This window comes from Tachypleus tridentatus, chromosome 1 (assembly GCF_004210375.1).
Source record: "Tachypleus tridentatus isolate NWPU-2018 chromosome 1, ASM421037v1, whole genome shotgun sequence".
NCBI classification, from domain to species: Eukaryota; Metazoa; Arthropoda; class Merostomata; order Xiphosura; family Limulidae; genus Tachypleus; species Tachypleus tridentatus.
In genome coordinates this window covers 63,756,282-63,771,313 of record NC_134825.1, presented here as the reverse complement: position 1 = coordinate 63,771,313, position 15,032 = coordinate 63,756,282, and the positions used below count along the sequence as shown (strand labels likewise).

General features: G+C 35.3%; 1 protein-coding gene across 1 annotated transcript in view; it reads left to right on the top strand.

Annotated features, from left to right (window-relative positions):
* The window catches only part of LOC143250492 (very-long-chain 3-oxoacyl-CoA reductase-like), a 58,944-nt gene extending 48,173 nt beyond the window's left edge, over nt 1-10,771 (top strand). The window contains exons 7-10 of the mRNA XM_076501114.1: nt 4,808-4,924; nt 6,865-6,930; nt 8,569-8,718; nt 9,940-10,771. Of these exons, the coding sequence (XP_076357229.1) occupies nt 4,808-4,924; nt 6,865-6,930; nt 8,569-8,718; nt 9,940-10,128 (522 nt within the window). The 3' untranslated portion in view covers nt 10,129-10,771. The remainder of the gene's footprint in view (nt 1-4,807; nt 4,925-6,864; nt 6,931-8,568; nt 8,719-9,939) is intronic.
* Nucleotides 10,772-15,032: the final 4,261 nt, after the last annotated feature.

The following is a 15,032-nucleotide window of genomic DNA, read 5'->3' as shown; positions in this document are numbered from 1 at the left end:
AATCCACTAGGCAGTGATCATTTTCCGATCCTTTTGAGAGAGACTGGCCGTGGTCGATGCCACCCTACCCGCGTGCCCCGGTGGAAGCTGGATCAGGCAGACTGGTCCACTTTCACTGCTCTCGCAGAACTTGATCCTGCCATCGTAAATCAGCCATCAATAGACGACTGTGTAGCAGGGGTAACTGACTGTATTACACATGCAGCTGCTCAGTGTATTCCTAAAACCTCGACACGTTTTCCACGATATCCTCGTCCGTGGTGGAATCCTGCTTGCCACTTAGCACGGAAGGCTCAAAAGCGGGCCTGGGATACTTTTCGTAGATATCCCACACTTTCAAACCGGGTTGCTTTCCAACGGGCCCGTGCACATGCTAGGTGGGTAAGACGTCAAAGCCAGAAGGAATCTTGGATTAAGTTCACAACCAGCATATCTTCTACCACCAGTTCCAAGATCATATGGGACAGGATTCGAAAGGTTAATGGACACTACAATTCTATCCCCCTCTCGATCTTACTCTCTGATGGTCAGGAGGTGACTGATGTTCGGAACATCGCTAACACTCTAGGTGAAAGCTTTTGCTGGGTATCTAGCACTTCTGCTTGTTCCTCCACCTTCCTGGCCATCAAGACTCGGGCAGAGCGATCACCTCTTTCCTTTCGAACTGAATGTTTCTTTGACTATAATTGTCCCTTTACCCTGGTGGAACTAAATATGGCCCTTCATCGGTCTGCCAGTACGTCTGTTGGACCTGATGATATTCATTATGACATGCTGCACCATCTATCTCCTGCTTCTCTTGATGTCCTTCTGATTGTTTTCAACCGGATCTGGCAGGAGAATGTTTGTTTTTCCTGATGCCTGGCGCCAGGCTATTATTTTACCTTTCTCTAAGCCAGGGAAAGATCCTAAGATTCCTTCAAACTGCCGTCCAATTGCTTTGACGAGCTGTCTCTGTAAGACCTTAGAAAGGATGGTTAATGCTCGTCTTGTTTGGTTCCTTGAATCAAACAACCTCCTCTCGCCCACCCAGTGTGGGTTCCGTCGACAGCACTCCACCACAGACCACCTAATTCGTCTTGAAACATCTATCAGAGAAGCCTTTCTCAACCGCCAACATCTTGTATCAATATTCTTTGACATAGAGAAGGCTTATGACACAACATGGAGGTATGGCGTTTTGCGAGACCTCCATACATATGGGTTACGTGGCCATCTACCCATGTTTATTAAAAAATTTTTAATGGACAGGAGATTCCAAGTTCGTTTGGGTTCGACACTTTCCCGTTCTTTTGTACAGGAACTTGGAGTCCCTCAGGGCTGTGTTTGAATGTCACACTTTTCAGTATAAAGATAAATGCCATCACTGAACAACTCCCTCTCACTGTTGCGAATGGGCTGTATGTCGACGACTTTCACATTTCATGTCAGTCGTCAAACATGAGATATATTGAGCGGCAACTACAAACCGCCCTCAATTGTGTACGGAAGTGGACTCTGGCGAACGGCTTTAATTTCTCTCTCTTTAAAACTGTTTGCATGCACTTTTGCCACCAACGGGGTATTCACCCTGATCCTGAACTTCATATCTGTGAAGTTTTGCTGCCAGTGGTCCCGGAGACCAAGTTCTTGGGGCTTATCTTTGATCGTAAACTGACCTTTATACCACATTTAAAGCAGCTTCGGGTCAAATGCACAAGAGCACTGAACATCCTCCGTGTTCTCTCTTCTACCAGTTGGGGGGCAGATCGCTGTTCAATGTTAAAGGTATATCGTGCTCTTATTAGATCGAAACTCGATTATGGATCAATGGTCTATGGCTCTGCCAGACCCTCGGCCTTAAAGATGCTGGACCCCATTCATCACCAAGGACTTCGACTCTGCACTGGTGCTTTCCGTACCTCTCCAGTTCAAAGTATATACATTGAATCTCATGAACCTTCTCTACACCTTCGCCGTTTGCAACTATCTTTAAAATATACTTCGAAACTTCATTCCTTACCAAAGCATCCCACCTGAAAATGTGTTTTCCTTCCTCGGTGGGCAGTACTTTTTCAGAACAGACGATCTGTCATTGCTCCGTTTGGCCTTCGCATCCGGGCGCAATTGGATGAATTGGGTCTGTCCTTGGATAACATTGCAGATTCCACATGTTGGCCCATCCCACCATGGCTTATTACAGACCCCAAATGTGACCTTTCTTTCAGTCACCTAAAAAAGGCAGATACTCCAGATTGGAAGTACCGTCTTTTATTCAATGAATATCTTTCAAACAATCATTCAGTTCCCATTTATACAGATGGTTCCAAATCAGGTAATTCAGTGGGCTCTGCTATGGTTTGCTATGGGTCAGTAGTTGCGCGCAGAATCCCTTCTACAGCTTCTGTGTTCACTGCTGAACTGTATGCCATATCTCTTGCCCTGGATCATATTGCAGCTGAGCAGTACTCCAACTGCACTATTTATACTGATTCGCTTAGTTCTATACTTGCTTTGGAATCGCTACACGTTAGCTCACATCCTATTCTCGCTGATATTCGAAACCGACTGGCCCATTTCTCATTAGCAGCTACTTCAATCCAGTTTTTCTGGATACCAGGCCATGTTGGTATTCGCGGGAACGAACTTGCAGACATGGCAGCTAAATATGTCTGCTTCAGCACCATCACTCCTATGCCTATTCCGTACATGGACTATGGTGTTGTCTTCAAGGCTCGGCTCCGTGCCAGCTGGCAGTCCACTTGGAGTGAACAACGTGACAACAAACTTTTTCAAATCAAACCCAAAATTGGACTTTGGCCATCTAGCTTCCGTAAAGTTCGGAAGGAGGAAGTTGTTCTCACCAGGCTACGCATTAATCAGTTTTTTAACTCATCATTTTCTTTTATCTGGAACTGATGCACCAATGTGTAGTTTGTGTAACACTCAAATCACTATCAGCCACGTTTTACTTTCTTGCCATCGTTACAATTCTCAACGACGGCAATATTTTAAACATATTTTTTCCCAGGGTCAGTCTGTAACATTGGATAGAGTTATTGGTGATGGTGACTCTGTCCACCTTGATAATGTTTTTAATTGTTTAATGGCCATTAATCTTTTTAATCTCATTTAAGTGTTGCATATTTATTCATTACACCTTTTTAATTGCGGTTCTTTTTTTACAGTTTTAATCTCTCTCCTTCAATTTGACATTGGACAATGGCCAGAACATTAAATAACTCGACACCAGGACTGGAAAGGCCAACTTCAGGTGACTAACGCTACTGTTTGAACTATCCGTTTGAACTACTCGTTAGTCGTCCTGGCGAGTTGTTATTATACTTTTGCTGCATATCATTTCACACTTTTACTACTTAACTTTTTAGTACTGGCCATATTGACTCATAACCCGGAACCAGGACTGGAAAGACGAACTTCAGGTGACTGACGGTGGTTTTTATACTTACCTGTTAGTCTTCCTGGCGGGTTATGATTATTACCATTCTGCTACAGGTAGTTCTTTACAACTTTGAAGATTGGATGTCACCATTGGTTTTTACACCATTTTCTGTTTTAATTGCTGTTTTGTTTTTACCTTCATTTACTTTTACAAATTTTACTCCATTTACTTGACTTTATCTTTTTACTGGACATTTAGCTACTCATTGTTACAATTTTGCTATGTTTCTTTTAAAACTTCTATTCTTTTACATTTTGATACTGGTTGCTATGACACATAACCCGAAACCAGGACTGGAAAGACCAACTTCAGGTGACTGACGGTGGTTCTTGAACTTACCTGTTAGTCTTCCTGGCGGGTTATGATCATTACCTTTTTGCTAGAGTAAATACCTTACAACTTCTTATACTCTGCCTTCTATCTTGACATTGTAGACTAGGTGTCAACATTGGTTTTATACTTTTTTGTTTTACCTTCATTTCCATTTATGTCTATTACTACATTTATTTATATATTTTTTTTTTACATTTTTACCGAATGTCTGGCGCAGATAGCCTCGCTGCTTTGTGCCATAAAACACTAAATCAATCAATCAATATAAAACTGTCTGCTCTGGCATAGTAATATGCTGAATCCATTAAAAGAGCCAAGGACTGGTTAACAATGGTGCTTTCTTGAAGCTTTGAAAGACCAGATTATTATTTTTTTTGTGCGATAGAAGAAATTTTAGTTTATTGTAGGCTGCTTCTGGTACATGGAGGGTAGAAAGACATGAGAAACAGAAATATCTTTTTTTATTCTTATTCTCTCGGTCTTCTAAACAAAAACTTAACCTAAACCGTAAGCTCTTGCATACTGACCTTAATATTTTTGCTGTTATAACCCCCAAGTTTAAATCATTCACTTTAAGGCTGATACTTTTTCCCTTCTATCAACTCGCAGTAAATAAATGTGGAATCGGACATATATTTAAATAGTTGTAGATAATTTTCTATGATTAAGAAAAGGGAATCGTTTGGAACATAATAATGTAGGCATGGTCTTGAGCCCAACCAGTCCACCTCCCTTACTTCTCTACTATTATATAGTTTGGGAACGCCTACTGGGGAACACTTAAAAACAAGTAAATTTAGAAATATATTTAAACCAGTTTTGTAATCGTGTGCTTTCATGCTTGAATGTAATTGAGTTCAAAGTGAAAATTATTTCGAATATTTTGTTTCATCCATAATTGTATAATAAAGCATTAATGTATATGTGCATAGTATAAAGTATGACGACTAACTGCATGAACACGCTCGTTGAAAATAATTTTTAGATTACGAAAATAAAACAAGGTAAATGGTTTTAACTTGTGGTTTTCAGATGATGAGAATGATATTACCACAAATGGAAGAGCGAAAATGTGGAGTCATCGTTAACGTATCATCATTGCTGGGCATCTACCCAATTCCTCTCCTCAGTGTTTATAGTGCCTGTAAGGTATGAAATACAAAAACTCAGAGAGAAAAAATAATCGCTTCTTAGGTGATATTTTGAGGTTTTATTATTCTGCCATCGTGTTTAATAAGTATAATAAGTGGTTGAAACAGTTTTGTTTAATGTTTTCATTTTTTACTCGGTTACTAACTGCTAGTCAAAACCATGATAAAGTTTTAGTATTTCTTCAAAACAATTTCTTCAAAGCTACTCGAGGGCTAAACAAGCTAGTCATCACCACCCACCGCCAACTCTTGGGCTACTCTTTACCAACGAAAATTGTATATACAGATTAGCGCGACGCGGGCGCGAACCCGCGACCCTCGGATTACGAGTCGCACGCCTTACGCGCTAGGCCATGCCGGGCCGTCAGATTGTTACGTACACGATTGAGTAATATTTCGTGACTGTTAATTTCGAGGGAGATGATCATTCCTCGTGTCATATTTTGTTTCAAGTTATTACCTACAATAATTTTTACGAAGAAAATGTTTTACACAAATGTGATTTATCGCGATATTGACAAATAAGTGGTTATATTTGAAATTAGTAACCTTGATGTAATTACTTGTCTAATATCTAATTTCTTCAGGATAGAACTGAGAAACTATCAGATTTATAAACAATAAATCACGATCGCTATATCTATATTTACCCACTTTATTACAGAAAGCTACGTTTAAATAATTAACGTAACCTTTCATATTAAAATAATTAAATTAATATCACGAAGTGCCCTATCCACAACTATCTGCCTAGCAAAAAATTCTCATTTTGCTTTTCGGTGAAAGCGGCAGGTCATGTGGGTTTGCAACGCTGAAATCCTGGGTCCGATTCTCCTCATCGAAGTTTGTGTGAATTTCACGCAAAGGTACTCGAGAGCTATGTGCGCTCGCCGTCCCTAATTTAGCAGTGTAACACTAGAGGGAAGGCAGTCAGCACCACCCATCGGCAACTCTTGGGCTACTCTTTTACCAACGAATAGTGGGATTGACCATCATTTTATAACGCCCCCACGGCGAAAGGGCGAGCATATTTGGTGCGACGGGGATTCGAACTCGCGACCCTCGGATTACGAGTCGAACGCCTTAACCCACTTGGTCATTTCTCATCGGACAAACAGATACTCAATATAGCTTTAGTCTAAAACAAACTTCTTGCTATTTTTCAAGGTTATTTATTTTATAAAAATGCAGAACTGCTAGTGTAAGGATATATTCGTTACATGTCCATTCCTTGTTTTTCTCTAGTGTATGTAAATCTACAAATATTATGAGACATGTACGGATTACATTAACCGAATAATAAGATAGGATAAAATGTTTGTTACTTTTTCCTATAACGTATCTTGCGACAAGTAACTACCATAGCATTTGTTATTTAACGTGTTTTGTTTTGGGAAAGCTAACAGACATAGCTGAATTGACTTGCATATGTATATTTACGTGGTGTATTGTCAAATTCAACAATTTTTTATTTTTCAGTAAGTTTAATCTAACAATTAAATTTCATGAAATTCAGCCATTTCAATTTTTAAACCTTCATTCTTTACTAGCAGCTTGTTAACGCTTTTAGAAGTCCATAAGCATCACAATTCAATGAATCATTTTGTATCTATATAAATAATTTGATTACCAAAGTCTTTAACATTACGTTTTCAGTTTGATTGCAGTATTAACAAATAAATTAGTGAAAATTGCGTATTACCTGTATCTAATGTCTGATTATTCAGAATAAAACTGATAAACTGATGATTATAAAAAAACAACAACAACAACAACAACAACAACCTCCCCTATAAAAAGCGGTATAATATTTCTATAATAACTGAGGCAGCTAGATTTAAATTACTAAACAATTCTAAGGCAAAATAAAATTATCTTAATGTTTGATATATTGATGGGCCATTCTTTACTTTAAATGCTGAATTTTCTCTTTCGTAGTTGTACGTTGATTATCTTTCTCGTGCTACTCAGTTAGAGTACAACAAGAAAGGAGTAATAATTCAGGTGTGTATACAACATTATTTAATCTAAAACTTAACAATGCAACATGCTCTATACTGGAAATAAACTCTATTTCTGAAATAAAGTAAATCCAGTATTAACATCTAAGTTATTGCACTTAATTCGTTTAGTAATGGTTCACTTCACCAATTTTGTTGAGCGTAGTTCTTTTACAACCAAAGGATTGCTTTTAATCTGCAACTGCGGTATATTTGAGAATGTTTTACATCGATGTATTTACTTCTATATGTATCGTAACATATCTTGTATACAAACTGTTTATGAACGTGCAGTCAGTTTATGACAAGAGGTAATCAAATATCTTCATTGTTGGCTTTTTCCTCCTAGCTGTGGTTTCTGTCAATTTCTGGGTATGCTTCATATTCCCTAGACGGAGCAGCGTGGTCACTTGTTTATATTCTGCACTATATACATGCTAGTTTGATTACGGAGGTCAACGCCCTAAATGTAATTATTCTATGGATAACGCACTTTGTTCGAGATGATACCACTCAATTAAAACGTTTGTTTCACAAAATTGCGATTGTCTTGTTAAAGGAAAAATGGTACAATTGAAAGAAAGTCTAGAGAAAGATTAAGGACATCTGAAATGTTACAAGCGTTTCTTTTAGAGTGAACTTGAAACAAATTGCAATTTACAGCCTTAATTATATTGGAATGGAATGAAAATAAATAAAAACGAAACTTTTAATTTACAATGAAATCTCTTGTTCTACGCAAATTATTATAACGAAAAACTGAGTGGTGAAAGAACCGAGTCTAGTCCTTAGAAATATAGTTAAGTTTTGATAAACACAAGCTAATCTTTTCAATATCAATTATCTCTCCATAAGTTACGAAAAGTAAGTTATTACCAGTTGTTTATCCTGAGTTTTCGTTTTTAAAACGCTTTCTGGTAAGATTAATTTATTTGTATACTGTTAATTTCCATACTGAATGTAATATTTAAAAAAAATTTTTGTTTTTGTAACAACACAATAATAAAAGCTCTTACGTAAATATTACGTATTATATGTAACGTGATAATTTATCAAAATTCTTATACGATGATTTTAAAGGAATCTTGAACATGCACATTAACATGAATACTCAATAATGCTTATTTTGAAAACTGGCAATGAAATATTTGTAGAAAATAATAACCCTTAGAATATGGTAGTATTCAAGAGACTGTACTTTGAAACAGAACGTGACTAAAATTGTGACTTTGTGAAAAAAAAAACCATTCACTTTCTCTCTTAATTTCAGTTAAATTCTGTATAATTTTGTCCATTATTAATTTAGATAAGATTATTTTCCAATAACAATCATATTTGAAAATTTCTTGTAACTACATCAGTTTCACTATCAATTTATTTCGATGTATAAGCTAAGAGCAACAAAAACAAACCTTCTTTTGGTAAAACTGAAGGTAAACTGTTACTAGTTACCAAACAAAGGAGTTGGCTCTAACTAAATATAGAAACTATCTTTAATTTTGCTGAAAAACGTCGGTTTTGTTTTTCATTTTTAAGAGTGTAGCGTTATTTGCCTAGCAAGAAATTGCATTGTATAAGCGCATAAGATGTGTGTATGAATCTCGTTAGATGAATTACTTTCAACAAATATTGTTACCTCTAGTGTGTGATGCCAGCGTTCGTAGCGACTCAAATGTCAAAAATTCGACGAGTATCTTTTGATGTACCAACCCCTGATGATTATGTGAAGTGGGCGATTCGAACAATAGGACTGGAAACCAGAACCTATGGTTATCCTCCTCACAGATTGCGGGTAAGTCAATATTTTTAGTTTTAATAAACATTTGTTAAGCTGTGGTTTCAAACTTAATGGCTATCGACAACGGCCTGTAATTAGCGTGGTTATAGAATGCGGTTGTATAAATTTCATTATTCGTTTTCTTTTCTTGTTTCTTTTTCTCTCAATAAGCGATACTTCAACTAACACCCGAAAAGAAATTTTATCTTGTTTTTATGTAGATACAATTTAAAGCAGAATCTTTTATAATAGTCAAAACTTCCAAAGGTAGTTCAATGTGAGAGCATTTTATCGTTTCATGAAGAAATCCATTTTCTAGAGTCGTCTTCCAATTTAGATTAACATTTGCAAAATATATTTGCAATGAACCTATTGAATAACGTTTTCTGTTAATTTTATTTACGAACTACATAATGCTATGATTGGAAGATATATTGTGCAAAGAATTTGCTACGCTTTTTTTCACAAATATTATCACTGAATATTTTTGTGGATCGTTCTGTATCAATATAAAACGTAATAACTTTAGATTGATTAAATATCGTTCAAATAATTTAAAATATTTGTTATACTACCCCAAACAACAAACATAAACTGAAGGTTTTGTTGTTTTTTCAGTTTATATTGTATATATTTCCACCATTTCCATGTTTTTATGCAAACCAGAAACGATTATTGACAGTAAAATAACTACTTATTTTAGAGACTGTGAATAGACGTTCCTTTTTTTTCCGCATGTGACTTTATTGTCAGTAAGCGTAATTTGAATTTTTTCTTTGGAAGTTGCATTGCAGTTTTAAAGTCAATTGATTCAAATTTCTGTTAGAAGGTGTTTGCGTTTTAATATTTGGTAAATTGTGGCTCTATCTGATTATAAAATTTTAATTTAAGTAATGTGAAGTAAGCGACTTTAATATGGAGTCCGTAACGTATACCTAAGGTATTTTGATGTTTTATATACTTAACCTTACTGTGTTAAACATTTCTAAAGTTTCTGTATGTTGGTTCTTGACTATATTTCCAAAAATTTGGAATATATATATTTTTTCTACAAAACATTAATATCTTTTAAACTATTTTTTGTTTATGTAAGAATTTTCCACTGGGACCATAACTCCTGACTTATGATAATTCATAGTATTACATGATGGTAGTTTAAGTTTGATTTTGCTGTCTTATATTTTACGTAGCGTACGCTTTGCTTGGTTATGACGATAAGTTGTATTGTGTTTTTAGGGCCTCTTCTACGAGTTTCTAGATAATTATATGCCAGATTTGTTTAACATGATAATTGCATGGAGACACACGTCATTTCTTCGTGATCGTTTTTACAGGAAGAATGGTTTACTGGATCCAATGATTTCGTACTATTATGAGCAACCAGTGCATAATTACATTTTGGATACGTTACACACTAACGGTTAGGATTACAAACAATAAAATAAGTTTGTGTATAACTGAATAACAAAACTTCGTAGAAACATTACAAAATGCTGTTTCTAGTGGCTGTAATTATTAACGAACTTTATTCTTAGTCATTTAAATAAAAACAAAACTACCTTGCATAAAATGGAATAAAAGCGTTTTTAATGTAATATTAATTGAACAAAGTATTTTAAGCAACTAAATTCTTAATAACAAATTTCAAATTTGTCATATTTACAAGTTCGTAAAGAAACGTCGAAAACGAAATGTCCCATTAATTTTTTGTTTGATCTTAATATTATTGCGCAGTCGCGACCTACAAATTTTTTTATTTATAGCTCTGTCTTAACTTTTAAAATAAAGTGTATTAAGGTGACAATATCAAAGATTAAGTTTATTCCGTAGTTATATTTCTGTCACTAAAGTTATTGCATTAGATTTAACAATTAATTATTGGAAAATGTCCTTTAAATTATTTAATAAATTAACAAGGCTCAAGTTTTTTAGGGTTTTTGATAAATATTCGACAGTTGTTAAACATTGATAAAGAATCTCTTAATATTCTTTATTTTGTGAAGATTTTGAAAAGTTGTATTTTTTCAGAGTGAATAAATAACAATATTTAGTTACTTAAAGCGAAGTTTGTAGCCTAAATAACTAAGTTCGAGTGTTTTATAATTTAAAATTCGTCAAACAGGAACGCAAGGTGGTAGTGCTGCGAGTTGATGGATTTCTAAGTAGAATATGAGGCATTGTAACTGTATGTTAAAATACTTTTATAGTAGGATGAAGATGAGTGTAAACAATATTCGACAAAGCTTTTCGATAATTTATTGATTCACTTTTAAAAAAAACATCAAAAAGGAAAATATGTAAAATAAAATATCGACAGTTTTGGTTGGGTTGTGCGAATTGAACAGACCACCCGATGAAAAATTCGTTAACGCCGAGTTTAGGCTTAGTGAAGCAACCCGAGAGCAGTGGAATATAACGACTGAATTATTTAGGTTAACTTGTTTACTGACATTACTTTTTCCATACCATAATTGTATTTTTTTTATTTCTCAGAAGTTTGTATAAATCTGTTCACTACAAATCATGGTAATTATGTTAAGTGACTTATGTAAACAATTAAAATTAATGCTTTTCATGCATTATTGAAGTATATTTTGTGAAAATGAACATTGTAACTTGGGCCTCAATTCCACCATTACTGTTATTGAATGTAAATATAACCATCTGTGGAGATCGTTGTTACTCAATGTTGATAATGAGAAATTCTTATCTAATGGTGACGTTTTTAACATGTAGGATGCATGTTCTCGAAAGACTGCCCGTTAAATATATTTTTTTTTTTAAGTATGCATTTGTACAAATCAAAGATGTTAGTAATTAATTATAAACTAATCAGAAACATGATAACGTTATATGTCATGCTCAGCGTGAAGTGCAGTGGAGCGCCATTAAACCACGGACCAGTAAACCGCGAAATCGTTTAAGCTGCTGTAGCAAGTCTTGTGAGCGAGGATAATCGCGGCTAACCGCTAATTTAAGAACGTGTAAAAACGCGGCTTACGAATTTAATCCTGGCTTTATAACTTCAAGGGGATATTTAAAAAGGATTTGCTTTAATTTGGGAAATAAATAAAATATATTACAACAGAAATCGACCGTTAATCTACCTTATCCGCTCTGTATGTCAGCTTTATGGAGACCGCCATTGTTACTGAATCACACCTCTCCATACATTAAAGTTAATCCGTGAAAAAAGTGATCAATAATTAAAGTATTATTTTTAATTCGATAATCCGATATTTTTATGGAATTGTATAAATATTGGCCACAAACCCAATAGAAATCACTTCAGTTTCTGAATTAATAGTGAGCATATCATATTGACAAATTCCTACCCCATGAGTACCAAACGTAAACATGCATCGTATGACGTTCAGCAAAAGCTGAATGTCATAGAAAGAATACGAAACGGCGAAACTCGCGCTAAAGTTAGTAGAGAGTTAGGCATACCTGAGTCTACATTGCGTGGGTGGATTAAAGATGAGAATAAATTAAGAGCATTTCTTGATGAACTTGATGAGGGTGGTTTGACACGCAAGAGAGCTAGAACAGCACAAGATCCTGAGTTAGACAAGGCAACGTTCAATGCATTTTGTGAAGCCAGAAACAATGGAATTCCCGTATCTGGACCAGTTATTCAAGCACAAGCAGAGAAACTACACAAGGAACTTCATGGCCATCCAGAATCTGGAACTTCATGCAGATCCAGAGTTTATTGTTTCAAGTGGTTGGTTAAGAAGGTGGAAGCAGCGACACGGCATATTGCAAGTAAAATTCAACGGCGAGATCAAGTCAGCAGACACTGTAGCAGCAGAAGAGTTCATCCCTTAGTTCCAAGAATTCGTTGAAGAACAGCAACTTGTTGAGAAGCAGATCTATAACGCAGATGAAACGGGTCTTTACTATAGAATTTTGCCAGATAGAACTTTAGCTGTGAAGAAAGACAAGAACAGCAAAAAAGGCTACAAACAAATCAAGGACAGGGTGACCATGTTGTTCTGCTGTAACTGGACTGGTCTACACAAGGTGACACCAGCTGATAAAAAAAAATTAATGTGGTTTCATATATGTTCGTAAGAATTTCAAATGTAATAACTCAGTATGAAACTAACTGTTTTGTTTATATTTGTTTTTAAAAAATGTGAAATAAAAAGGTTTGAAATGTATTTTATTTGTTTTTTCTTATTGTTTAACTACCAGTTAATAAATTCGGTATTAAAGATTTAATAATTTATGCAACTGCGCAATATCGCCACCACGAGATTTAAAATGGCGGCCCGCATGTAGCACGGGAAGATCAAATTTTACAATAAAAAGGTTTATTTTTATTGTAATCTTTATATTATTAATAAATCTTAATCAAAATTGTGTTGTATATTTTGTTTATTAAAAAGGGGAAAAGCGAACCATTGCAATGCATTGGTCGTTTGTGTTAAAACGTCACTTGTCAATTGTATCTGAATAGTCTATACATTAATATTATAATGATCACGCAATGGCCCGGATGAGGCTCCTCGGCGGAGCTGTTGGCGACTTCGGCTTTTCAGTCACAAAGGTTTAAGCCGCGGACCACTTAAGATGCGGTTAAGCAGGTTGACCCCCCCCCCAAATACCGCGGCTTAAAGGCGCTCCACTGTACACACATGCTGTAACTTTAAATAACGTTGTTAACGGTTACTCAATAAACATAATAAAGTTCACCCTAAGTTAGAATTAGTAATCGTTCGTAGTAAGACTGAATTTGAAAAAGAACGCATTGAAGAAGATCAATATAACCTGTCTTTTTCGACTAAAACTGAAATGTGGCCGCCCTCCACACGTCGTCAAAATATACTGAAATGTATCCTACTTCACTGCTTGTCTTGACATTGATTTTATATATTTTGCCCTGCGGAATATTTGCGGACTTGTTCTGTTAGAAACCGGGTTTCGATACCCCTGGTGGGCAAAGTACAGATAGCCCTGTAGGTAGCTTTATACTTACAGATAAACACCTTATAGTTGCTCAAGTTTCGCTTTCAAAAATCAAAAACTGTAAACTTGTGATGACCACCTTTAGTTAATGATTTGTAAACGTTCAACGAGCTAATATCTCGAAAAATAAAACTACATAAAACACGCACACAAAACAATGTTTGTATTATCTAGAATGAATACACACTGATGTATACATTCTCAATTTAAGTCAATTTTGAGGAAATTTTGTTCCATTTGAAATAATTTTTTTTTTGTTACTAGAATATCGCAAATGATAGGTTGTGTTACAGCCACTACTTTCCTGATAAATAATTTGGTACATCATACGTGCAAGATTAAAAAAAAATCCACAAGGATAAAAGTTTATTTTAAAGTGGTTTATAAAAAGTGGCAGAGATGCAAGTTGGTGTTTTATCTAAGGCAAAACCTAAGTTACTGTTGCAGATACATTAAAAGCCACACTTGTTTTCTTAGGAAATTAAAGAGTTGTGAGTATGGTGCTTTGCAGCATATTGCCCCTCTTGGAAAAGTTCACCTGGTGTAAACTTTACTATTCGATTAAACTTTTTTTTAATACTGATAATAATTCATTTCTATAGTTGTCTGGTTTTTGTTTAGAGGAGTACATATACCATTATCATTAGATTTTTGTAGTACTTGGCCACATGCTGTGAAAATAGCTAATACATCTGACTTAGTTATTAATTTATCTTCTAGACTCTGACCGAGTAATAACAGATTAAACCACTAGAAATTGTCTAACTGTGAATATCTGGTAGAACTACAAAATTAAGTGTTCGAAAATCAAGAATAAATATTTTAAAGTGACTTCGAAAAGGTACCGGTAGGGTGTATTGGGAGGTGCAAATTGGTGTTTGATTTTCATTCATGCCTACCTGTTAATGATTTAATTTCATTTTGCGGGAAAGCTATATATTTATCACGTGCATATTAAGTTTCAAATAAAATTTACTTATAAACAAAATACCACTTCTTCCCACACTTAGACAGGTAAAATAATATATTCTAGTCTCTGAACCGAAGCCGATACTTCTATTGCATATGGATTCTCTAGCAGCTGTATTAAAGGGGCACTTCTTAACAACTTGGCCATGCCGGTTCCCCGACCCCGATTCTCAAGTTGAGGGACCATGGTGGTGACACAGATGGGCTTAAGGGAAGAAGACTTTAAATATTAAGTTGAAGGAAACCTGTGGAAAATAAACTAAGTTCTATGAAAGAATGCTTATTTTTCTGTAGAATGTTTTCGATAACACTATGTAACACAAATTTTGTTCCTGGACAGTACGCGTTATTTCTTAATTGCTTATGTTATAAAAGTACAGAAAATG